Here is a 24036-nt window from a genome sequence, read left to right on the forward strand (position 1 = left end):
TAACAGTGTTGAATGTCGAGCCAGCCAGGTACCCAAGGCTATTGGTTTAATAGGAAATGTTCAGACACTTCATTAAATCACAGAGGAACTGGCAAGGAGGGAGAGAGTCTGGCAGCGAAGACCGGTGAAAGCACACTCTGGTCATGTGCGTGTGTCTAGACGGTTCTGTTTGAGAGAAGGGCGGTCAACTCAACACCGAGACCACAGAGTGGTCAGGAAACGGTCACCTAACATCTGCTAACCACTTACTACTATAGTGACATACAGATGATCGCGATATGCGCCCTATCAGCTGTTCAAATATTGTGTCTGTTGACTTATGAATTGGGGTAGAGATTATAGGCGACTGTAGTATAATACCCTGTATAATACCCGACTGTAGTATGATTGCAGTCTTATCATAAGCAAATGTCAGGGCTATTTCCAAGCAGTGCATGAATAAATTGCAATTTAATATTTTGATATTTTAATTCTCTTTGGAATATACTGGACAACATGGAAAATCTATACTAGATACTGTACATGCTTATATCATGTAGCAACCAGCCCCACGATGCCTCAAATATAAATAGACATGTCTCCCCATGATAACAAGTTCTATGTGTCTGTGTAACGGGAGATCGATTACAAGACAGAAATATTGCCGTCGATACCGATTGAACTCAATAGCAGAGTTCAAGAGGGTTGTTTGCTGGAAAGGAAATTACAGTCCAGTGAGACAAGGAACTAGAAAGATGGTGCGATTGTTGATACCGGTGTGGAGTCATCACCATAACCGTGTTGTCATCTGTCACCTCCATCACCATCCCCGTTATAACTTCTGTAAGGTATACTGGATGTATTAGTGAGTGAAATGCATACGCCACACTCATATGCCATACTCTATACATGACTTAAGCATGACTTAAGCATTCACCCCACTGAGTACTGAACCCTAACCCTAACCCTAAAATAGAGAATGCATGCATACGCATACACACGCGCGCACACATGCGTACACACACACATACAGTGAGACAGACAGCGTGTTTATATTTACACAGGGTTTTTTCATTTCCTGTGTGGCTCAGACTACAATAAGCCTCATCTAATGTTACAGGGATTATGGGGCTGCTATTTTCTGTGCGGTGGCCATGACAATGCCGCTGGTCACATTTAGGCTTAAAGGATTTTGGATTTCTCTTTTTTATGTGTTACTGTCATGATTGTTGGATAAGAAGGATATAATACATTAGCTGGAGTCAAATATAGTTGCTTTACCATTCACCAATTCAAAACATGTAGCCAGAACTGTTAAAAAAATTAAAAAAAATCAGTTGGGTTTACACACTTCCGTGTTACCGAGATTACATTTTGCTTGTAACAGACAGGATCTGTACAGTTTGTCCTGTTACAAGAAAAGTAAACAGAGATACGAGTTATGAATGATAAACAAATAACCTGATAAGCGTTCAGAGCTGTATGTATGATCTAAAATGAGGTGGTCTATCAAAATAGCTCCCCGAAATCTCTGTCTGCTCTCGGTGCTCAAAAGGCATTTTCAGCTGTTGATATATCTCCCCCGAGAGTACCCTCTCTCTCCTTCTCTCTCTTATCTATCTCTGTCCCTTTCTATATTTCTCTCTCCCTCTCTCTCCTTATCTTTCTCTCTCCCCAATTGCTCCATCTTCCCCAGTCCTCTCTCTCCCCCTCTCTCTTTGCCCTCCGCTCTCTAGTCTGTCCCCCCCCCCCCCTCCCTCCCTCCCCCTTGCACATGATCTTGATCCCTGTGTCTTCTGTCATCTCATTAAGCTGGTGTTCATGTAGGGGGGAGTACATGCTTGTTTCCTATGGCGAGCATGACTGTGGTCTGTCTATTTACTCTAAACCATATACAGAAGGTCCTGAGGGAGGGAGGGAGGGAGGGAGGGAGGGAGAGAGGGATGGAGGGTTGAAGAGAGAGAGAGACAGACAGAGAGACAGAGACAGAAGAGGGGAGGTTCGGAACAAATCAAGAAAGGGAGGAAGGGAGAGAGACAGAGGGACAGATATAGAGATAGTTGGAATGATAGAGAGAGAGAGAGAGATAGAACAAGAGAGAGAGAGAGAGAGAGAAAGAACAAGAGAGAGAGAGAAAGAACAAGAGAGAGAGAGCATGCCTTCATGTGAACCTCTCTCACTAAGCCACAGCAACACCGCTCCTAAATCTAGCCTCTGCCCTTGGTGAAAAGTTGGCTCTGTGAAAAGCCAAATCTCTTTGATTCAATTAGAGGGTGAGAGAAGGAGTGGGGGAATATGCTTGAGAAAGTTAGATTATTCAGCTTGAGTGTATCGTCTTCACATTCTGGAACATTCTCTGCTGTACTGTAAGGGCATGGGCCAGTTTAAAACGGGACAAGTTACTCACTTGTTCCCCCTCTTTTTCCTTAGCAACTGGAAGTGAGGCCCGCTCTGTCTTGAATGTCAGAGTGAAACTGCTCCCTGGAGGTCAGAATGAAACTTTGAGTGACTCAAGCAGTCAGATTGAGTCTCTGGTCCCACTGACTCAGAAATCCCATCAGCGTTCTTTATTTGTTCATGATTCCTAGTACTGTGGGCTTGTGCAACACAGGTCAGTCAGTCAGTCAGTCAGTCAGTCAGTCAGTCAGTCAGTCAGTCAGTCAGTCAGTCCCTGAGGGTAGGATGGGGGACTGGCACCTCTGTCAGTAGTAGCTGGTAAACTAAGCAAACTAAACCAGATGGCCCAAGTGTTGGCTACATGCAACTAATGAAGACCCCCAGGCCTCGAGGCCAGCCGTGGACATGTGTGTGTGTGTGTGTGTGTGTGTGTGTGTGTGTGTGTGTGTGTGCGTGTGTGTGTGTGTGCGTGTGTGTGTGTGTGTGTGTGTGTGTGTGTGTGTGTGTGTGGGTGTGTGTGTGTGTGTGTGGGGGTGTGTGTGTGTGTGTGTATATGCTTGTGCGCACACGCACGCACGTGTTAGCATGTACAGTATACAGGTGTTTGTGGAGACGTGCCTGCATGTGTATAGGGTTGACCAACAACCGGTGTCCTGTTGCTAATGGTTTCCTGTTGACTCTTGAGAGCCCCCTGTGCTTATGTCCCCAGCACGCTACTAGGTTCAACCCCAGTCTTAGGGGGGACTCGCTACAGTGTGTGTCTGCTGCCTTTCCTTCCTGTGGCTTAGTCAACCATTTCATTCACTTAATCACCATTATTAAAACCATTAACAGTAGCTTCCTCCCCATGGGTGAAGTGAATCCCAATCGTCTTCATTCAGTTTCCTCTCTGTTGTCTTAGGCGTGTTTTCCATGGATCTGTACAGAACCACATCACACATTCATTGGGCCAATAGGACTGAATATGTAATAGTGGTATTATGGTGTCTATAACAGTCCATACCAGCTTAATAGTGTCACAGGACAAGCTACAAAGAGTACTTCTCTTCAGTTTGGAAACTAACATGCCACCTGGTCATGACGATAGCACTTCTTTGTTTTACATCATATTCAATGAGCATTTCAGGAACGCTAGAGTAAGTTGATATTTTCTCACATTGCGGTCGTGAGAGAACACACACACAAAAGAAGCGAAAGGAAAACCAAAAACTGCCCACTCTGTTCTCTCCGTCACATTTTTTGCCCACCCTCTCTCTCTCTCTCTTTCTCTTTCATATTCTTTTAATCTCTCTTCCTCTTCTGTGTGTCAGGGCCAGAGTGGGAGAAGTTTTGGAATCTGTGGTTGTTAAACTGGCTAATGATGCTGTTTACAACGGGAGCAGCTCCCTCTGCCCGGCAGTAAACAGTCAGAGACAGACCTCCCTTTCTCGATCCCTCTCTCCCTCTCTCCCTCTCTTCCCCCTTCCCTCTCTCCATGCCTCCATGCCCTTCCATCATTCCTTCCTCTCTGCCATACTGCGCTCTCTGTTCTCTCTGTCTGTATGTCTGTTTATACATTTCTCTCATCTTCTATCGTCTTCTCTCGCTCTCTCTCTCTCTCTCTCTCTCTCTCTCTCTCTCTCTCTCTCTGTTTAAAGTCCTCTCAGCTCTCTTTACATCTCCCACTATTTTTGTCCCACAATGTCTCTTTCGAGGTTCTCCGACAAATGTTTTTCAGCCAGTATTTGCAGTCGATATAAGTGTGTCGCATACAAAGTGTGTTTGAATGGAAGAGATGGGTTTTCATTTGGGGATGACTAGGATTCATGACCCTGTGCCCAGTCAGGGTCAGTGGGATGTCACTGTTAATGACATTGATGTTTGTGCTGCAGTCAGTAAAACAAGAACACTTAACCATGTGCTATTGATTTTAGAAAACTGAACAGTTAGACAGCTGTGGTGTGTGTGGCTGTGGTTGGGTGTGCATATGTGTTAATGTATGTTGGCGCGTGTATCCATTTCTGAGTGACTTCAGTGTGTGTGCGTGTGTGTGTGTGTGTGTGTGTGTGTGTGTGTGTGTGTGTGTGTGTGTGTGTGTGTGTGTGTGTGTGTGATAGGCCTAATTCATGCTTGTGTGTGTTTGTCCTCTTTGCTTCCTTGTGTGTGCGTGTGTGTGTGTGTGTGTGTGTGTATGTCTGGAATGAAGAGGAGGCCTCTGTGCATTCAGGAAACGCCTGTCTAATTGCTGGCCAGGGAGATGCAATCTGGTGTGTGTTTATTTTGGCCACGTTCTCTCCGCTCCTCTCTCTCATCCTCTCTTTCTCTTAGATAAGAAGAGGGAGGGATGCTATGATAGAACCATCTCTGTGATAGAACCATCTCTGTGATAGAACCATCTCTGTGATAGAACCATCTCTGTGATAGATGGTTCTATCACATAGATGGTTCTATCTTGAGTACTGTAGCAAGAAAAAAGGTCTTGAACAAGATCTAGAAATGTCACAGCAAAGGCTGGTGTGTGCATACTTGCGTGTGTGTGATTGTACTCTGTCACTCATCTTGACTCATCAAGCTTCACTTCACCCAGGCGTAATTGAGGTGGATGGATGACCACACCCACGTGGTGAGTAACCCTGGCCGAGACCCGAAGACATGCGTTAGTTCCCCGGCTAATACGTGGGTTTTTTAGCACAGAGAGTTTGTGTAAGTCTTGCACGCTTGAGTCCCGCCTCGGTCGCACAGGCAGGGAATTAACTCAATCTCTCTGTGGGCAAATGAAGAGCTGTGGTTGTAAATTAGTAGGTTTTGTCCGTTATTTCACGCATCCTGAACCTGGTGACCGTCACATGTCAACCATGGGCAGACGTCAGCCCAAGGGTCAGGTCCAGTATGTCACTCACTCTCTCCTAGAGCATAGCTGGCAGTGTGCGATCATTGGGGCAGCTACAAAATAAAGCTAGGCTTCCAGTTCATTCCAGTTCAAATTATTTCGATAATCAAGATTACAGTGTGTTATCTAGCTAGATAAGTATGTAAGTTTGGTTCTCAGAATGGTAAGGGGACCGAGGGAAGAAAGGCATCTCAGACTATTAGGACATTCATTTTATTCACTGTAGCCATTGTTGTAAGAGTGACCTCAGCTCTGAATGTGTTTTTATGAGTGTGTGTGTGTGTGTGTTCTGGCGCAGCGAGTTAGTGCTGGCTGTGGAAGTGGAAGACTACTGTGCACCACATGTGAAGCCCTCACTCCATATCATTCCATATGTCTCCCTCCCCTCCCTCTAAGATGATGAAAACACAGTGCAGTCGAGCTGCACTTTTTTCATCTGTTCGCTGCTTTACTCCAGGGACCGAGCAACACATAAACACAGAGCTGTTCATCATCGCAATGAGGACATGTGAATCATAACACTATATCCATAATTCAATATGCATTAGCTTAAATTCTTTAATCATTCCCTTATTTAACATTTATGAATGTCCTACAGACTCATTCTTGAACAAGCAAGTCCTGTAAGCATGTACTTTGGACAGATGAATCGCTCTCGTTCGGAGACATGTTTTATTGTGCGTGCGTACGTGTGTGTGTGCGTGTGCTTGAGAGTGACTATGTGCCTGTGTGTATGTGTGTATGCGTGTGTGTGCCTGTGTGTGTGCGTGTGCGCGTGTGTGTTTATGCTTGAGCGTGACTATGTGTGTTTGTCTGTGTGTATAGTCTGGCGTCATGCCTCACTGGTCCGTCATGTGGAATGGGTAAATCTCTGATGACAGCACCAGTGTTTCCTTTGCAGACCAGCTGTTGCCAGAGAGAGAGAGCAGCAGAGAGAGAGAGAGAGAGAGAGAGAGAGAGAATCTGCCTCTATCCCTCCATCAGTTCTCCTCCCTCCTCATCCTCCCATCCCCTCATCCCTCCTACTGGAGAGAGCCCAAGAGCAATCCACCAGCCACATGACTTGGCGTGTGTGTGTGTGTGTGTATGTGTATGTTCGAGTGTGCGTTATTACGTGTGAAGAGACTATAGTAACCCATGTCATCTTTTACAGGTGACGTCCACCTGTATCTCAGCCCCAGACCTGGTGAGTTTACCTACAATAGTGTTCATTTATCACTTTTTCCATTTGTCTTTTTGTATTGTGTTTCAACTGATTGGTTTCTGAAGTGTAATGTGTTCTCTGTCTCTGTTTCTGTCTCTCTCTCTGCCTCTCTCTCCTTCTTTCGCTTTCTTTTTCTCTCTCTCTCTCTCTCTCAGGAGGGCTCTGCTAAGTCTCCGTCCCACAAAAAGAGAAGCTCCCTTCCCAGGTATCCAAAGCTTTTCCATCTCGGAGAGGAGATATAGGAGAGATAGAAAGTGCTATCTTTTCTTTATCGGCACAGAGGATGAGTGAGTGAGTGAGGGAAAGTGTGATATGGAGAGAAAAGCAATTTCAAAGGGGTTGAAAAATAGACATAGTGAAATGAAATGATTGAGCAATTTCTTTTTTTTATTGATTTTTTTTCTCTTGGAGTGTGGAGAGAGTAATGGATAGAGTGATTGGCAGATAGAGAGAGAGAGAGAGTCAAAGAAAGACAGAACGATATCCACCTGCATCTTCTTATTTCCAGGAATAAGGGTGTGGAGAAGGTGATGGAGAGAGAGATTGAATAAAGAAAAAAGAGGGACAGAATAATAGAATGTTCTCTCCTCTTCTCTTCAGGAGTAGGAATGTGGAGAGGATGATAGAGAGAGAGATTGAATGAAGGAAAGAGGGACAGAATGCTAGAATGTTCACTCCAGGAGTAAGAGTGGGAGTGGGTGATGGAGAGAGCCATGTAATGAAGGAAAAAGGGACATGATTATATAATTTTCTCTCTTCTTCTGTCTAGGAGTAAGAGTGTGGAGAGGGTGATGGAGAGAGTGATGGAGAGGCACTATGACTTTGACCTCACTTACATCACAGAGAGGATCATCTCTGTCTTCTTCTTGCCTGGCCTGGAGGAACAGCGCTACCGCGGCAACCTCCAGGAAGTGGCCGCCATGCTCAAGTCCAAACACCAAGACAAGTTTCTGGTCAGTCAAACTGAACAAAAACACGGCCAATGTGCCATCCAGTTTATTGTATAACATTGTTCTCTGCCATCTCGTATAAGAAAGGAGATTGAATTTGAGTCATTATTAGATCTATCCAATGGCTGTTCCTCTGTTAAATGTTTTATAGAATGAAAACCAAGATTTATTTGTTTGTGCTGGCAGAAAAGTAATGATCTTTGTGCAACTTTATTGTTTTCAATCTGTGAGTGATTACAGGATATTGAACTACTGCCATTTGTCTCCCTGACATCTTTAAATGTTTGCATTTGCTGCTGCTCGCATATGAATGTGCGACTTGATGGTTATGCTTTCATACAGTGTGCATAGAAATTGATTATGTGTTGTTGTTGTTTTTTTTATCTCTTTATCTCAACACTTTCCCTCTCCCAGCTGTTAAACCTGTCCGAGAAGCGTCATGACATTACGCGACTCAACCATAAGGTAGGATCGTCATAATACATGCGATAGGTTATTCTGCATGATTGTTCTGTAGTTGATATCAGCTTATTACAACTGAAATATCATTGTCATGACACAACCTGTTTTTCTTAGAAAGGCTTTTGAGCTAACAGTGTCTTGAAAAAGGTCTCAAACCCAAACGTTATATAATTGTTTACTATAATAAATTGCAGTACCCTGCTGACATACTGTAAGCAAATGTTTATGTCATGATAGTAAGAAGTCAGTCGTCATAAGCTTTTGTCAGCTGTAACCCTCACGGAGGCTTCAAGTCAAGTACACCATAAATGAAGTACAATATTTGAATGGTATTACCATCCTGTCAGGGCGTATAATAAAATGGCTTCCCCACCCCCAGGTGCAAGACTATGGTTGGCCTGACCTTCACGCCCCTCCGCTGGACAGGATCTGTGCCATGTGTAAGGCCATGGAGACCTGGCTGATCTCTGACCCCAACAACGTGGTGGTCCTCCACTGCAAGGTCAGGACGGGGGCAGTGGGGTGTATGAGAGTTTAGCATGGTGTGTTCAGCAACCCTTCATTTACAGTCTTGACCCAACTAGCATTTACTCAGTATTTACTTTTAAACATGGTAACTATGTGGTAAACAGGGGTACTTTCTTGCTCTTACCTTAATGAATGTAGCAGGTAATTGGTAACTACCTGGTACTAAATGGCACATGGAGGTGTTTTAACCAGCACTTTCTAAGTAAGCTCCTGCCTAATACTGGGCCGTAGAAAAAGGAGTTACTGTGTGTTCTAATGTATCCTGTTAGCTTAGTAGCGCCATATAATATCTTTCCACTGCACATAATTAGACTAAGTGACCTAGTAGAATGAAGAAAATTGGAGTCTCATCAAACAACCTCAATCTATCTCTTTGTTTGTCTCATTCTCTTTTCTCTTTTCTCTCTCAGGGAAATAAAGGGAAGACTGGGGTCATTGTGGCTGCCTACATGCACTACAGCAAGATTTCTGCAGGGTAATTTTGGTGTTTGTGTATCTGTGTGTGTGCGTGCATGTCTGCGTGCAGACACAGAAATGAATACTGTAATATTGTAAAGCTATCATTGAAGTTAGGGGTGTGTGTGTGCGCGTGTGTGTTTGTGCTTTTGCGTGTGCGTGTGCGTGTGTGTGTGTGTGTGTCTGTGTGTGTGTGTGTGTGTGTGTGTGTGTGTGTGTGTGTGTGTGTGTGTGTGTGTGTGTGTGTGTGTGTGTGTGCAGGGCAGACCAGGCACTCACCACTCTGGCCATGAGGAAGTTCTGTGAGGATAAAGTCTCCTCCTCTCTACAGCCCTCTCAGAACAGGCAAGATCTTTACCTAACACTGTCCCTCTCCTATTCATTGTTGTACCTTCTCTCTTAGTCTTTTCAACAGTGTGTCATTCTTCCTTATTTTATCCTCATTTCAGTTGCACATCCTTCCTAATTCTGCATCTCTCTCTCCTGTCTCCATCTCTCTCTCTTTTTTTCCTCAGGTATATCTACTACTTCGGGGGTCTCCTCTCGGGGGCGATCAAGATGAACAGCAGTCCCCTGTTTCTCCACCAGGTCCTCATCCCCAGCCTGCCCAACTTCCAATCAGGAGGAGGTCAGTATCTGTCCTATACACCCATATCAGACACACTAGACACAAGGCCCTGTGGGCACATTGACCCCATGGTATGTTGCTTTGTTGAAACATTGCTTTTCCTTTTACATTCTCTCCTATCTCTTCAGGTTACTATCCTTTCCTGAAGATCTACCAGTCTCTACAGCTGGTCTATACCTCAGGCATCTAGTAAGTTCTTATAGACTGGGGTTCATATCCTACTATGGTCCAGCCTAGTGTGTTCTTACAGACTGGGGTTCATATCCTACTATGGTCCAGCCTAGTGTGTTCTTAAAGACTGGGGTTCATATCCTACTATGGTCCAGCCTAGTGTGTTCTTAAAGACTGGGGTTCATATCCTACTATGGTCCAGTGTAGTGTTTGGCTCTGTTTTCCCACCACATATATTATTGCTTACCTTTGTCAGACATTGTTTACATGTGCTACTGTCTGTGTTTATGTATGTGGTAGCCTGTATTTACCCTAAGGCAACATTGTGTACCTGTGTTTTACTGATGTTGACACATGTTTTGACTGGCTTTATGTGTGTGTAGTGACCCCCAGGGCTCCAGGGCGAGAAAGCTGTGTGTGACAATCGAGCCAGCGCTCCTGCTGAAGGGCGACATCATGGTGAGAGAATCTGTGTTGTGTTCGATAAAAAAATGGATGCCCTACAAGTAGCTCAAGAAACATAAGGATACACAGAGCAACCTATAGTTGACACATACAGTATGTGCTGTATGACTCTTGCACCTGGTACTGCCAGCACAATACTTCAACCTACTGACTTATCTTAACCTTTCTACAAGTGTCATGGTTGTGGCTCTCTCTCTTCCCCTCACCCCAGGTGAAGTGCTATCACCGGCGGTCGCGTGGCTCAGAGAGGGAGGTGGTGTTCAGGCTGCAGTTCCACACCTGCACTGTCCACGGAGCTCAGCTGTGGTTCGGGAAAGGAGAGCTGGACCTGGCCTGTGCAGGTACCACATGGAGGCAGGGAGGATAGGAAGGAATAGGGGAGTGTACGAGTGGAGATACAATGAAAGACGAGAGAAAGGGAGGTAGGGAGGTAGCATAGGTTATGTACAGGAAGAGACTAAAGGAATAGAGGGGAAGGGAGGGAGAGTCAAAAGACAATGGAAAAATTGTGTTCCATATCAAAAAGTAGCTTACTGAAGTAAATCACTCAAAAAAGACTCATCACAATTTTGTATGATTATGTGAGAATTAAAATGTATTTAATTTACTTACTTTAGCATATTAGTATTAACATTTTATTACTATCTTATCTTTTTATTATTTTATTTGAGTACTATTATCTTATCTTATTGCTATTAACTACTAAATAAACCTATTGTAATTAAACATATGAGCACAGTCCATTCAAAGTCAAGAAAGGGTGGAGCTTTTTACATTTTATGGAGAGAACAAGAATAGATAGATAAATAAAAACTAAAAAAAGCACAGTCAGTAAAAACAACAATAAAAATAGCTCAAGATTAAAAGCAAGTTTAAAAATATGGGTTTTGAGTCATCGTTTGATGTTGAGTGCAAGAGACAGAGAGAGAAAGACAGAGACAGAGAGAGACAGACAGAGAGAGTGAGAGAGAGTGTGTTCTCAGACTCAACTGGACTCAAGTTTGACCTTAAAATGATAAATACTTACTTGATATAAATATAGGTATCTTATAACTGACATATTATTGTAACTACTAAATAAATAAATTGGAATTAAACACATGAGCACAGTCCATTCAAAGTCAAGAAGGGGTGGAGCTCCCAATCAGAGGAGGTTACTAGTCAGAGGCAGACAGGAAACCCATCTCCACAGCCAAGTCCAGAATCCCTGGAATGGCCTCCAGTTTGTCCATCTCTTCCCCAGTCCAGAGCAGATGCTGGTTTGAGCTGACACTCTGTTTCTTTCGGGGAGGCTCCACCACCCATTCCTCCCTATACTCAGCCTTTCTCTTCCTCAGCTGTGTTACTCTGCTCTTGTAGACCTCTCTCTCAATGGAGCGGACCTGCATAGCTCTGTCCCTCCGCTCTAAGAAGAAGCTGAACATACGTCCCCTTTTCTCCTTAGGCAGATAGAAGAGAACCATCGGGTCGAACTGTAACAGCCAGAGGTAGTACTCTTGCTCAGAGACATAGCAGTGGAACTGGTGGTGCTGGCACTGCTCTATGTAGTCCAACTCTTGGAGACAGAGGTTGATGTGCTGCACCAGCTTGTGACCAAGACCAGGCACTTAAATACACATTTAATATTTTGTCAAAAAGTTGCATTGACTGATACCGAAAAACTGCTTTATTTACTCAAATGGGTAAAAAAGAGAATGAACAAATGAATGAAATAAGATATGAAAATGTTCTTACTTTTAAAACAAATGCGGTAGAGTTTGACACTCACCATTGATGATGGAATTTGATGGTGGCATAGGAAGATGTTGTCTTCCTTGTGCCATCCGTGGTGCAAGCTGATCAAGTTGCTGGACATAAAAACTCATCTTTGAATTTTCTGGAATATTAGCTTGGAGGAATAAGTTTCAGGTCTAGTCTTAGGGTTGTTACCACCAAAACTGAATTCTAAATCAAAATTGGTGCTTATCAACCAAACATTCTAACTCAAACATTCTACTAAAGTTCTTATGTTTAATTGTGATATCACCATATTTAAATGTAATTGTATTTTTATAATTCAGAATTGCTATGACAATTAAATGGAATAGATGCAAACTATTTCAAATCAACACCGGCTCTTGACAACCAAGTATTCTCAATTCCAAAATTCTTGGAGGAGTTGATTTGTTTGCTTGTGACATCATCATGTTAAAATGTCATTGTTTTTGATTTGGTATTGTTTTGTTATTCCATATTCCCATGGCTATTAAATAGAAATGCTTAAATAGCTATTTTATTTTCATCAGGATCAATATATTGTAGCTATTCCTTAGTAGAGAGAGAGGGAGAGAGAGTGGATCAACTTTTTTTTTGTGAAATCATTATTTAGTGTATGCTAAAATGATAGAAACTTGATATAAATATATGTCTATAAAATATGATCTTATTACTACTAACGTATGTTATTTCTACATCTACTCGATAAATGACATTCAAAGTCAAGAAGGGATGAAGCTGTCAATCAGAGGGTCAAAGGTTACTAGTCAGAGGCAGACAGGAAGCCCATCTCCACAGCCAAGTCCAGAATCTTAGTACTCAGAGACGAACTCAGAGACAGTGGAATTGTCTCTGCTGGCACTGCTCTATGTAGTCCAACTCTTGGAGACAGAGGTCGGTGTGCTGCACCGGCATGTGATCCCGAGCAGAGGGATGCTGTAAAAAAGTTCAGTTATGTCATATTTTCTCACACCACTTGCAAGTAACCTGGCTTTCCATGTATTATTACTCCAGCACAGTGCACCTGGTATGGGCATGGTTGTGGGTGTGGGTGGTGTAGGGTGGTGGGTGGTGTAATATCCCCACATATCTGAGCTCCTCCACTTTGGATGCCCCAAGAGGCAGCACTGAGGCAGCAGGCATGTTGACTGTCCCCGCATAGTAACGGGAGTCTAGTTTTGTGGTGGTCAAAATTGATATTGGTGCCTATCAATCAAGCATTCTAGATTTAAACTGAATTCTGCTGAAGTTGCTATGTTTGATACCATCATGTGTAATGTGTAATTTTCTTATGATTCAGAATTGTTATGGCAATGATATGAAATGGATATAAATGATGTCAACACTCACGCTTACCAACCAAACACTCTAAATTCCCAAATTCAATTTTTCCTGCTTTGTGTGATTGTGACATCATTTTGATCATTCAGCATCTCCATGGAAACTGAATAGAATGGCTTAAATAGCTGTCTTGTATGATGATGTCATCTTATTTGATGTCTTATCATTGAGAATTCCTATGATATTGAGGTTGAGCCATATGGGATCTGCATCGCATACAAGTATTGAGATAGATTAGATCATGTCTAATCAGCTCTATAAGATTTTACATTGAATCAACATGAAGGCACAATTAAACAATATTTTGTATTAATGCTCCATGCATCAGTTAATGGTCAAAGACAAACTACCACATCAATTTGTTCAATTTGTTCAGCATATCAGAGTTTTCAATAGAAAGCTTTTAGATCTAGAGACATTTAACTTCACCGATATTCTATCGCTCACTGCAAAAACATTGCAGACTTTTACTTTTTCAAGCCGTTTTCTTAATGTCCATACTTAAACCACAGTAAGAGCAGCACATGCAAACATATGCTGTAAGTCTGTATGAACAATAGTTATAGTATAGAATAACTTGCTCTCAATAAACCCCATAAATTAAAACTTCTGTTTGAATTGTTTTCCTCAAAATTGTTCATTTTTCTCCAGTTACAAATAATTCAATACCTTCCAATTATGCAGAAACAAAAGTTTTAGTTTTAATTCAAATTACAAATGACATGTGGAAACAGCGAAAACATTTGTGACAGTTCCCTTATGAAGAATATTAAATAATATATATGAAATATGCAAGATACCTCCATGAAATATGCAAGATACATACATGAAATATGCAATATGCAAGATGTCCATTTCATTACATGACATAAACACACTGATGCAGTTTTTGCTATTTGTGGCTCTGTAGATGACCGGTTTCCTCCAGATGCCACAGTGGAGTTTGTCTTCTCCAGCGGCCCAGAGAAGATGAAAGGTGCTGTTCCATTCTGTGTGTGCGTGTATGCGTGTGTGCATGTTTGTGAGTGAGTGAGCTACATACAGTACTGTATCTTCGTGTGCAGGCTACATGTTTGTGATATCTAACATCTTTCTACTCAAAGGGCGGGAATACCGTAAGAACGACCCCTCAATCACAGTGGACTTTAACACCTCAGACCCTGTGGTGCGCTGGGACTCCTATGAGAACTTCAACCTGCACCACCAGGACAGCACTGAAGGTAAGACACACACACACACACACACACACACACACACACACACACACACACACACACACACCATAAGAACAGTTCATAAAGAATTACATCACTGGTGACGACACACTTCACTACTAACCTCTACTCTCTGTCACAGATATCGCCCATACACGAGGACCTCTGGACGGTAGCCTGTACGCCCAGGTGAAGAAGCGTCGGGGCCCGGGCTCCAGTGCCTTAGGGGCCTCCCCCAATGGTTGCCCTCCAGGCAGCCCCACAGTGAAGCCGCCTCCCCAGCCTCAACCCCAAACCCAGCCCTTGTCCCTCAGCTCAGACTCAGGACACTCCTCTGCCCCCTCCGAGCACCTGGAGGACTCCCCTTGCCCTCCATCCCGCCCAGAGAGAGAAGATAGGGATTGTCTATTGAGGAGGGTGGAGGGGGAGGACAGAGAAAGAGACATGGCGAGGAAGGGGAGAGAACGAGACAGGGAGACGGCCATCTTGGATGATGGGGAAACTTGTGTCCTGGATGGAGCACTGAAGCGTGAGCGGTCATGTTGCGTTCGAGCGGGGCAAGGTCAGAGGTGTCCGAGATGTGGGGAGACGGGCTTGGAGAGGGAACCGTGCCTTTCTAACGGACGATGTCTTGACCGCTGTGGCAGCACCAAGACCAACCCCAAAAGTCGAACTTTACCTGCCTTACCATCTAAACCAGTGTCACCTCCTGCTCATTCGCCCCATATGGACTTGTGCCACCGCCATAGTGCCCACCCCCTGCCAGAGTTGCCATGGGAACGCCCGCCACCTCCCATTCCCTGTCTTCATAGGCCCTGCTATCCCTACCCCCCCCCTGAACACTCTCACCCCCACGCCCACACCCTCCCAGCTTCTAGCAGGCTCTTTTGTGCAGGGGAGGAGTGTCCTATCTTTCATTACTCTGCCCATGCCCCTCCCCCTCCCCCTCCCCCTCACCTCTCCCACCAATCCCTGCCCTCCAGCCCGTACAGGGAAATGTTTTTCAGCCAACAGGTTCCCTCTGGCTGCCCATGTAGGGACTGCACCAGCAGGCGTGAGCACCAATCGTCAGCCAGAGCCTTCCACCCCCTACGTCCAGACCAATTAGAAAGCCCACACTGGACCAGAGAAGCAGGGCTGAGGCGGGCGAGGGAGGGGCCTCAGCTCTGGGAGGCAGAGAATCCCTGGGAGGCAGGCAGAGAGGCGGAGTTCTGGCAGCGAAGGTCGGCGATATCGCCCTATCAAGTCTGCCACTCCCCCTTGGGTCAGGGTCAGGACCCCTTGGCTTTTGTCATGGACCCCCACCAGGGATACCCCAGCCCCCACTCTCTTCTGAACATTAGAGACGGTGGCAGCAGTGGGTGCCACACCCCTCCACCCCCCCGCCATTCCTGCCCCTGCTCCCCTCACCAGGTCTCCCCCTCGGAGAGCCACGAGAGTCGGGGGTATGCCTCAGGGTATCAGTCTGGGTCCGCCTTGCTCCTACCTACCAGTGGCCCAAACCATGGAGCCTCTCCTGGGAGAGCTGGGCCGCCTGAGACTCCCTCTGAACCTCACCTCCGCCAGCAACAGTCTGATGGTTTTGCAGGTAAATTTTTCTTAATCCCAAATCAACTCCTAGCCTTATGTACTTGCATAGATCTGAGAGGATTGGATATGTGCAAACAAGTTCCACCTTGTTCTCTAATGGGCCAGGTGGAATATTTTCGTCATATTGCTTAAACCTATTATCTTGCCTCAGGTCTACACAAGTGTATAGGGGCTAGGTAGTAGCGGTTGAATTGGAATCAAGGGATTGTCTTCAGTCGCCCAGGACATCTGTGACAGTGACACTGCATGAATCATGTCAAGCTAGATTTAAGTGGGCTTCTTGAATTTTCTGTGACTTTCTGTTTCTCTTGTTCTTTCCTATCTCTATTGGTTCCTCACTCATTATAGATGCCCCTGAGGCTGTGCAGAACAGTGCTGATCCTTCCCAGGTGTCAGTGGGGCAAGCAGAGCCTCATGGACAGGCTGCTTGCGCCACCACCATATTGGACCCTGGTCCAGACTACACTACTCTGAGTAGCTGTAGTAGCCCTGCACACTCTCAAGACAGGTGTGTTTCCTTTCATATCCTATGACCATTCCCTTGAACTTATGATACTTTGATTTTCCAACATCCAACCTTTTCTGCTCTATTTTCCTAGTGTGAAATAAGAAATAAAGAAGTAGAAATAAATGGCCTAATTTCTCTTGCTTTGTTTCTCGTCCAGTCAAAGGGATCCAGGTAAAAGTGTGACTGAGGAAAAGACGATCGAGAGCACCACCCAAAGTCCTCCAAGCCCACAGAAACCCCAGGAACCAAGCCAAGGACCCAAGGAGGTTCAAGGAGCCTCAACCTCCACCACCACCCTGGAGCCTAACAGCAAAGGAACCACACCAGAGACACCGGATCAACCTGAAAACACTGCAACACCAACATTGACAGAGACACAAAACCAAAGCGACACCTCCTCCACAGCAGAGTCTTTAGAGACACCAAGTGAACCTATAAACTCCACTCACTCCAAGCAAGTTGCGGGAACACATCTACAACCAGCTGCAGCTAAGGATGGAGAAGCAAAGCTTATAAGGAATGCGGAGGGGTCTGCTGAACCTGAGATGTCGACCCAGATTGATATGGTCCCCACCCCTGTGACTCCATTGGCGCCTGTCCAAATGCAACTTAATGGCTCCACCCTCCCCAGTGACACCTCCCAATCAGACATACACAGGAGGAGCATGACCCCGAGCCCCTCCTCCTCTACCCGCAGTTCAGCCCCTTCCTCCCCTCAGCTTCTCATTGGCTCTCCAGACAGACGCCCGTCCCCTCAGCCTTCTCCATTGGCCGCAGACCCAGCTGGGAGAAGACTGACCCCCGAGAGAGACAGCAAGCCACCGTCCCCTGTCCCGGATGGGTACAGCACGCCCACCTTCCCCCTGGCCTCTTACTACTACCCTCTTCTCAACGTTCCACATGTCCCCTACTCAGGGTACACTGCTGTCACAATCCCTGCCGCCCAGCCCCCTCTCCCCGAAAAAAGACGCCTCTCCGCTCTCCCAGGGTCCTCGAACAGTCACAGCTCCATGCTGAGGGCAACCATGGCTCCCCCTTTGTACGCCAGCCCCCTCCATGTCACCTTCTCACCCTCTGTGGGAGAGCTCCCCCCGCCTTTCAGAAGTGGACTGGCGCCTCATGGTGCCAGGGAGGAGACGGAGAACAGGGTCAATGCCAAGTTTGTCCAGGACAGCTCCAAATTCTGGTACAAACCTGGAATCTCCAGAGACCAAGGTGAGTCTGGACTTTCAATTGAGGAGTTTACCTCTCAATAGTCTAATGTGTATTGCTCTCCTTATCTCCTCTCCTTCACCTCCACTGATCTAAAGATATTGGATGATAATGACACTGGGGGTGCCCACTGCCCACAAGAAATTGGTGCAGATAGGAAGGAGATGAGGGGTGGAAGGAAGACACTTCAGACTATTGAGACGCATCCCCGGTCGTACTGCTCCTTACTCTTCTTTTCTTCCCGTAGCAATTGCTGTGTTGAGGGACAAGGACCCAGGATCCTTCCTGATCAGGGACAGTAACTCCTTCCAGGGGGCCTATGGACTGGCTCTCAAGGTGGCCACCCCTCCTCCCAACATCAACAATGCTTGCAACAAAGGTAATGCTGATGGCATTTCATTCAATAAATCTTTATTGTTCCCAAACATAACAGATACAGAGACTTCAAATTAGTGGAAGCGTCTAGTTCCAATCTCGGGTTAATCAGGGATGTCATCAACACAACAAAGACAATCAGGGAGAAGGGATACTTCATGATGTATGAAATAGGATGAGGTCAGAAAAGATTGCATGTGAGTTATGATGCCATCTAAGAGTAATGTTGAGTAGTTGAGACAGTTCAATGTGAACTCTTTATTTCCTCTTTTCTCTCCCTCTCTCTCTCTCTCTCTGACAGGGGATCCTCTGGAGCAGCTGGTCAGACACTTCCTCATAGAGACTGGCTCCCGGGGGGTGAAGATAAAGGGTTGTCAAAACGAGTCCTATTTTGGTGAGGAGAGAATAGATGTTACTATCATGTAATAACCTGATCTGTCCTGTGGGGGTCACTGATGGTCTGATGTCTGCAGTGTAGGTACAACTGAACCTTCAACGAGGCAAATGTTAATTTCTTTCTTCTCTGCTCTTGTCTTTCCCTGCATCCTTTTTCCCACAATCCTCTCCTTGTTTGAATGCCCCTCTCCTCCTGTCTCTCCCTCTTTTCTATCATTATGTGTTTCAGGAAGTTTATCTGCCCTGGTCTACCAGCACTCCATCACCCCTATCTCTCTGCCATGTTGCCTACGGATCCCAGAGAAAGGTAACTTTACATTTCAATGGAATTCAGTCATTATCATGACAAAAAAACTGTGGCAATTATGTGTATGAAAAGGTGTGTGTGTGTGTGTATTTTGACAAATGTTTCCAAACTTTGTCCTGTTTGTGTGTTTTGAAGTGTAATAAGATTGTAATAACTTTGCCATGGTATGTTAGATCTTGTTGGAGAGCTGCATGAGATGCAGAGTGCCAGTAACACCAGCACTGCAGCAGACCTTCTCAAACAGGGAGCAGGTGAGAGTAACATATTTCATTTTTGCAGGATTGCGCCCTCTTTTCACTACAATGGGAATTGCAATGACAATTCAGAATAGGTCTCCTCTTCTCTCCCTTCCCTTGCTCAATGCAAACTACTTCTAACTGAAACACACATTTTTATCCAGCGAATATCTTAGTTACATGACCTTGAAACTAGCAAAGGACCTGTTCATTGAAATGCAGTCGTTTAGTTTGGAAATGTCAGCGGAAATATGAACACAGAAATGAACCAGCCAGCCACTCACATTCGCTAAACCCAAAGTTTCAAACAAATCCCCTCATTACCCAACCAAAACTCAGACAAGACTGTAATGTCAAATGGGACTTTTACTAGGAAAAATTAACAGAATACATGTTGCAAAGGCTTCTTCTTAGGTCGGCTTCCAGCACTGAGAAATGCTTGCAGCTCCTAGGCAGAACAGTAGATAGCCAATGAGCCACACACATGCAAGTCACAGGTTACATGCCCAGAAACATCTGGAACATTTTGGATAAGCAAATTCAATGCATCAGTAATTATTCAATATGGTTATTTTGTGACATTTTCAAGGGGTAAAAGCTACATATTGCACCTTAAACTTATTTACTAATGAATTATTCAATTTATTTAGTTTAGTCTTTAAGTATTGTATTGATATTAAATACTGATGTAAAATGTTTTGCTGAAGTGCAGCTGCAAAACTTTGCTTGACCAGTAGTGGCTGTTCAAAGTTCTTCAGACTTCATTGAGAGTAGTGAATGTGACCCAATTATATTTTTAAAAAATCTCAATGTTAATCCATAATTCCGAATCTCTCTCTCTACACAATCCAGCCTGTAATGTGCTTTACCTGAACTCTGTGGAGACGGAGTCACTGACAGGTCCCCAGGCCATCTCCAAGGCAACCAGGTGCACTCTGACCCAGAGTCCCCGGCCCACAGCGACGATGGTCCACTTCAAGGTGTCCACTCAAGGCATCACTCTGACTGACAGCCAGAGAAGGTACACACACGTTGTTGGGTCATGCCTTTTCTGTTTTATCCCTTTCCTATAGCTACTGTGTTTTATTAATAATTTAGTATTTACCTTTGTTTTTACCTCAGTACACTCTTAGAAAATAAAAGGTGCTGCCTAGAACCAAAGGGTTCTTCATCTGTCCTTGTCAGAGAACCCTTTTGTGTTCCATATCAAACCCTTTCCACAGAAGGTTCTAAATGGAACCCAAAAGGGTTCTACATGGAACCCATAAGCCAGGGTTCTTCAAAGGATTCGCCCACAGGGACAGCAGAAGAACCCGTTTGGAACCCCTTTTTTAAGTGTATTGTTTGTGTATTTCAAATGAGAGTTAATGCAGAATTAACATTGCTAGAGCCTTGTAACTATTCAAATCGTTGTTTTTTCTTGTTTACCACAAATTCCAGATATTAGCACCAGCTGTGCACCACAATACAGTACATTCAGTTGGAGGAAGTGTGTGCAACTGAAAATATCATCAACTGCCTGTTTTCATATCTCTCTCTCTCTCTTTCTGTAGACTCTTTTTCAGGAGACACTATCCCATCAACAGTGTGACTTTCAGCAGTGTGGATCCTCAAGACCAGAGGTGGGCTCTTAGGCCTTCACTTATGTGCAAACACTGCTACATTGACCTTGTTTCTTAATCAGTAGAGCGATGTTAGAGAGGAAAATGGTTGTCATGGATTGATATTGCTTGTTCAGGATTGGGGGTCAATTCAGGTCAAATGGAATTAATTCCAAACCTGATGTATGAAGTTGAATGTTGCTATGTTGTATTGTGTCATTTTGGCTGAATACTGCGACACACAAATAGAAGGTCCTTGTATTGTAGACGAAAGTCACTATATGAGCCTCCTTTTGTGTAGTCTGCATCAATGCTTTCTCTTGAAGCCTAGTTTTATAACCGATTGCTCTTGCTCTACTTGAGAAGCTTTTTCCGTGTCCAAGTATTCAATGTGATTCTAAGTCTTGTCTCCCTGTCTGTCTGTATGTATGTCCGTGCATCAGGTGGACTAATTCTGATAGCACGTCAAGAAAGTAAGTGCTTTAGTCTCTGCGCATGTCTGAATGTGGGTAGAATTGTGTGCATGCATGGCAATTGATCATACTACAGTCATTCCTTTTATAAGAATCAGCCATGCTGTGCATGTGCATTCATGTACCTGTGAGTCTTATATGTGCAGAGTGCACTATACAAATAGATGTGTCATCTAAATACTGTATTTTCTCTGACTCACCACCAGTCTGCAAACCTACTCTCCCATCCCACTGTCCTCCTGGCTCCTTTCTTTACATCGTCTCACCCTCGCTCTCCTCCCTCTCCTGCAGGATGTTTGGCTTTGTGGCCAAGCGGACGGGCAGTGCATCAGAGAACGTGTGTCACCTCTTTGCGGAAATGGACCCAGAGCAGCCTGCAGTGGCCATCGTCAACTTCATCAACAAAGTCATGCTGGGGCCACAGCACCGCAGATGAGAGGCTTAGAGCAAAGGGTTAAGAGAGTGTACTACAGTGGCCATGAGAGGGATAGAGGCCAGGAGACCAGGCAAAAACTATGGTTCTGAGGACAGAAAGTGTGTGTTTGTGTGTGACAATTATGGATGAGATTGTGTGTGTGTGTGTGTGTGTGTGTGTGAGAGAGAGACAGAGAGGGACAGTGTGTGTGTGTGTGTGTGTGTGTGTGTGTGTGTGTGTGTGTGTGTGTGTGTGTCATATTGAAGTGTTTGGTTAAGGGTGGGCAGCAATTGAGTTTGAGGAGAACATAGCTATTTTATCCAGAGGGTCATAGTATGGAATACAATGATGAAATCATCTAAGGTACTTGGTACACTGGAAAAGCAAAGGCTAACTTTTACAGCAATGAATCCCAAAGAATGGGTAGGTTCTAGATGTTTATCACATCTGCCAGGAGAGATTCAAGCAAGGATTTGTAGTGTCATTGTTGTACTGCCATTTTACACAGCTTTCTTTTTTTTTTTTTTATGTACTTTTGGACATTGACAAGCCTTGTAAAGCCTATGACTAACAATTTTGCACATGAGCAGATCTGGAGAATTACATTTTCATCAGTATTATGTTACCAGTCCAGAGGAGAGTAATAAACATATGTGTGTGAATGTAATAGAAAGGGATGTCATTTTTAATGGGTTATGAGTTGGATTGGCATGGAAGCATTTTCTATTTGTATAATGGTTTCTTTCATAGAACCAACTGGTATGGAAAAAAAGGGTTTAAATGTCAAAGAAAGGAAAAGCAAGTGTTTGAGAAAGGAGAATGAATCAAGCTATTTAAGGTTTTCATAGGCAAGTGTACGATGAAATAGACAACTGTGCATTTTGAATCAATGTTTCACACTGTATCCACATCACATTGTTCTTTCTCAAAAAGAGATTTTATATATGTACATATTTTCTCATTTAGCAATTGTGCATTATTACAAAAGAGTGCACTCCAACGCATTGATAATCAATTGTCAACCAAGCCTGGTCACCCCAGATCTGTTTGTGCTTTATAGCCAATTCATTTTACTATCTTAGCCATGCCAAATACGACAGCAAGGAGTTGGCTTATAGCACAAACAGATCTGGGAGTTGGACAACTACAGTAGATTATTGTGAGCCTAGTCTCTAACCACAGATGGTTTGAGTGGAGCAGACCCCCATGAGTCTGTCAGAGACTATTGTGAGTCTAGCTCCCAAGTGACATCGGTCAACTGCAAAGACCATCATGAGATAGTTTGTGATAGATTGTGTATTGACATTAAATGAGGTTTTATACGAATTGTAAATACATGATTTTTTTGTGAATGAGTCGAGATTATCTGGCCAAAAAAGAAGGATGTCATTATAATCTTGTCACTGGGGTATCTTGAAGAATGAAGTATCTGTATGGTTTTTCATATCACAGTAGAAAAAAAGGCTTCAATCCACACCTGTGGAGTATGAGTTCATGTTTTCCAGAGCAAGCAAAACGCTTTATGTACAACCAAACATACTGTATAATGTGCAGACATAACTTAACCAAAGCCAAAGATAAAGCACTCGTCATTATTTTATACTTATATTGAGGCTTGTTTGACTCTTTGTGCCCTTTTGTGGTAATTGAGTGTTTTATTTGACATCCAAATTTGACATCCATTTTTTGCAGTATTTAGATGCTTAAAAAAAAGAAAAAAAGAAAAAAAAGCTTTTTGAATTGTTTATTGTTTGTATTTTTCATATGGAGCTTTATATGACAGAAATAATATATTTTCAGCCTCTGATGAAGTTTATAACCAGTGTAAGAAAGAACAAACAGTTCTCATATTTTTGACTGAAAACGGGCGAAATAAAGAGTAAACTAAATAATTGTGTGTTGTCATTGTTAGTAATAAATTCCCAAAGTGATTTGAATTTCATTAGCCTAAATTCATTCATTCATGTACATGTATACATCTAAATAACTTACAACCACTTTCAGTGCTTACAAGACAAAAATGTAACCATTAAAGTGATAGTTAACCCACATTTCAAAATCATATATTTGGTTCCTTACCCTGAAAGACGGACATTCATATAATACACAGTGTTCGGAAACCCCGCTGAACTGAAGAAACCTTCCTTTCTCGCTAGATCAGCTTCAACTGTCCTTTCACCAACGCTGCCGGGGTGTAACTTTTATGGAAGAGTTTTGGGAAATATCGATCTGTCATCATTTATCGTGCAGTTGCATCATAGCATTCGAAACGGAAGGTCTGTCTTTACTTCCTAAAAAAAGTCTCATACCGCGCTAATATACGTCAGATGAGAGTTTTTGCACTCTGACTCTGCTCTACTATACCAGTGATTCCCAAAGAGCAGCACGCACTAGCTAATAGTCTACTATTGAATAATGAAAACAACAAATCCACTGTTGTTGGAAGCTGTTGATGGGTGGGTTCATGCTTTAAAATTCAAACTTTACCGTTTTAATTGTCACAA

General features: G+C 43.9%; 1 protein-coding gene across 1 annotated transcript in view; it reads left to right on the forward strand.

Moving 5' to 3' along the window:
- LOC310803813 (tensin-2-like) overlaps positions 1–23415 on the forward strand; it is a 36602-nt gene extending 13187 nt beyond the window's left edge. The window contains exons 4-27 of the mRNA XM_083668734.1: positions 6399–6431; positions 6605–6654; positions 7219–7402; positions 7814–7864; positions 8241–8363; positions 8800–8864; positions 9107–9190; positions 9361–9473; positions 9602–9662; positions 10028–10103; positions 10321–10450; positions 14116–14181; positions 14309–14425; positions 14562–16007; positions 16358–16517; positions 16675–17732; positions 17977–18108; positions 18406–18498; positions 18730–18807; positions 18981–19058; positions 19896–20064; positions 20597–20665; positions 21088–21117; positions 21409–23415. Coding sequence (XP_083524860.1) covers positions 6399–6431; positions 6605–6654; positions 7219–7402; positions 7814–7864; positions 8241–8363; positions 8800–8864; positions 9107–9190; positions 9361–9473; positions 9602–9662; positions 10028–10103; positions 10321–10450; positions 14116–14181; positions 14309–14425; positions 14562–16007; positions 16358–16517; positions 16675–17732; positions 17977–18108; positions 18406–18498; positions 18730–18807; positions 18981–19058; positions 19896–20064; positions 20597–20665; positions 21088–21117; positions 21409–21553 — 4611 coding nt within the window. The 3' untranslated portion in view covers positions 21554–23415. The remainder of the gene's footprint in view (positions 1–6398; positions 6432–6604; positions 6655–7218; positions 7403–7813; positions 7865–8240; positions 8364–8799; positions 8865–9106; positions 9191–9360; positions 9474–9601; positions 9663–10027; positions 10104–10320; positions 10451–14115; positions 14182–14308; positions 14426–14561; positions 16008–16357; positions 16518–16674; positions 17733–17976; positions 18109–18405; positions 18499–18729; positions 18808–18980; positions 19059–19895; positions 20065–20596; positions 20666–21087; positions 21118–21408) is intronic.
- The last annotated feature ends 621 nt before the right edge of the window (positions 23416–24036 follow it).

This window comes from Argentina silus (assembly GCF_951799395.1).
Source record: "Argentina silus genome assembly, chromosome: 4".
In the NCBI taxonomy this organism is placed as follows: Eukaryota; Metazoa; Chordata; class Actinopteri; order Argentiniformes; family Argentinidae; genus Argentina; species Argentina silus.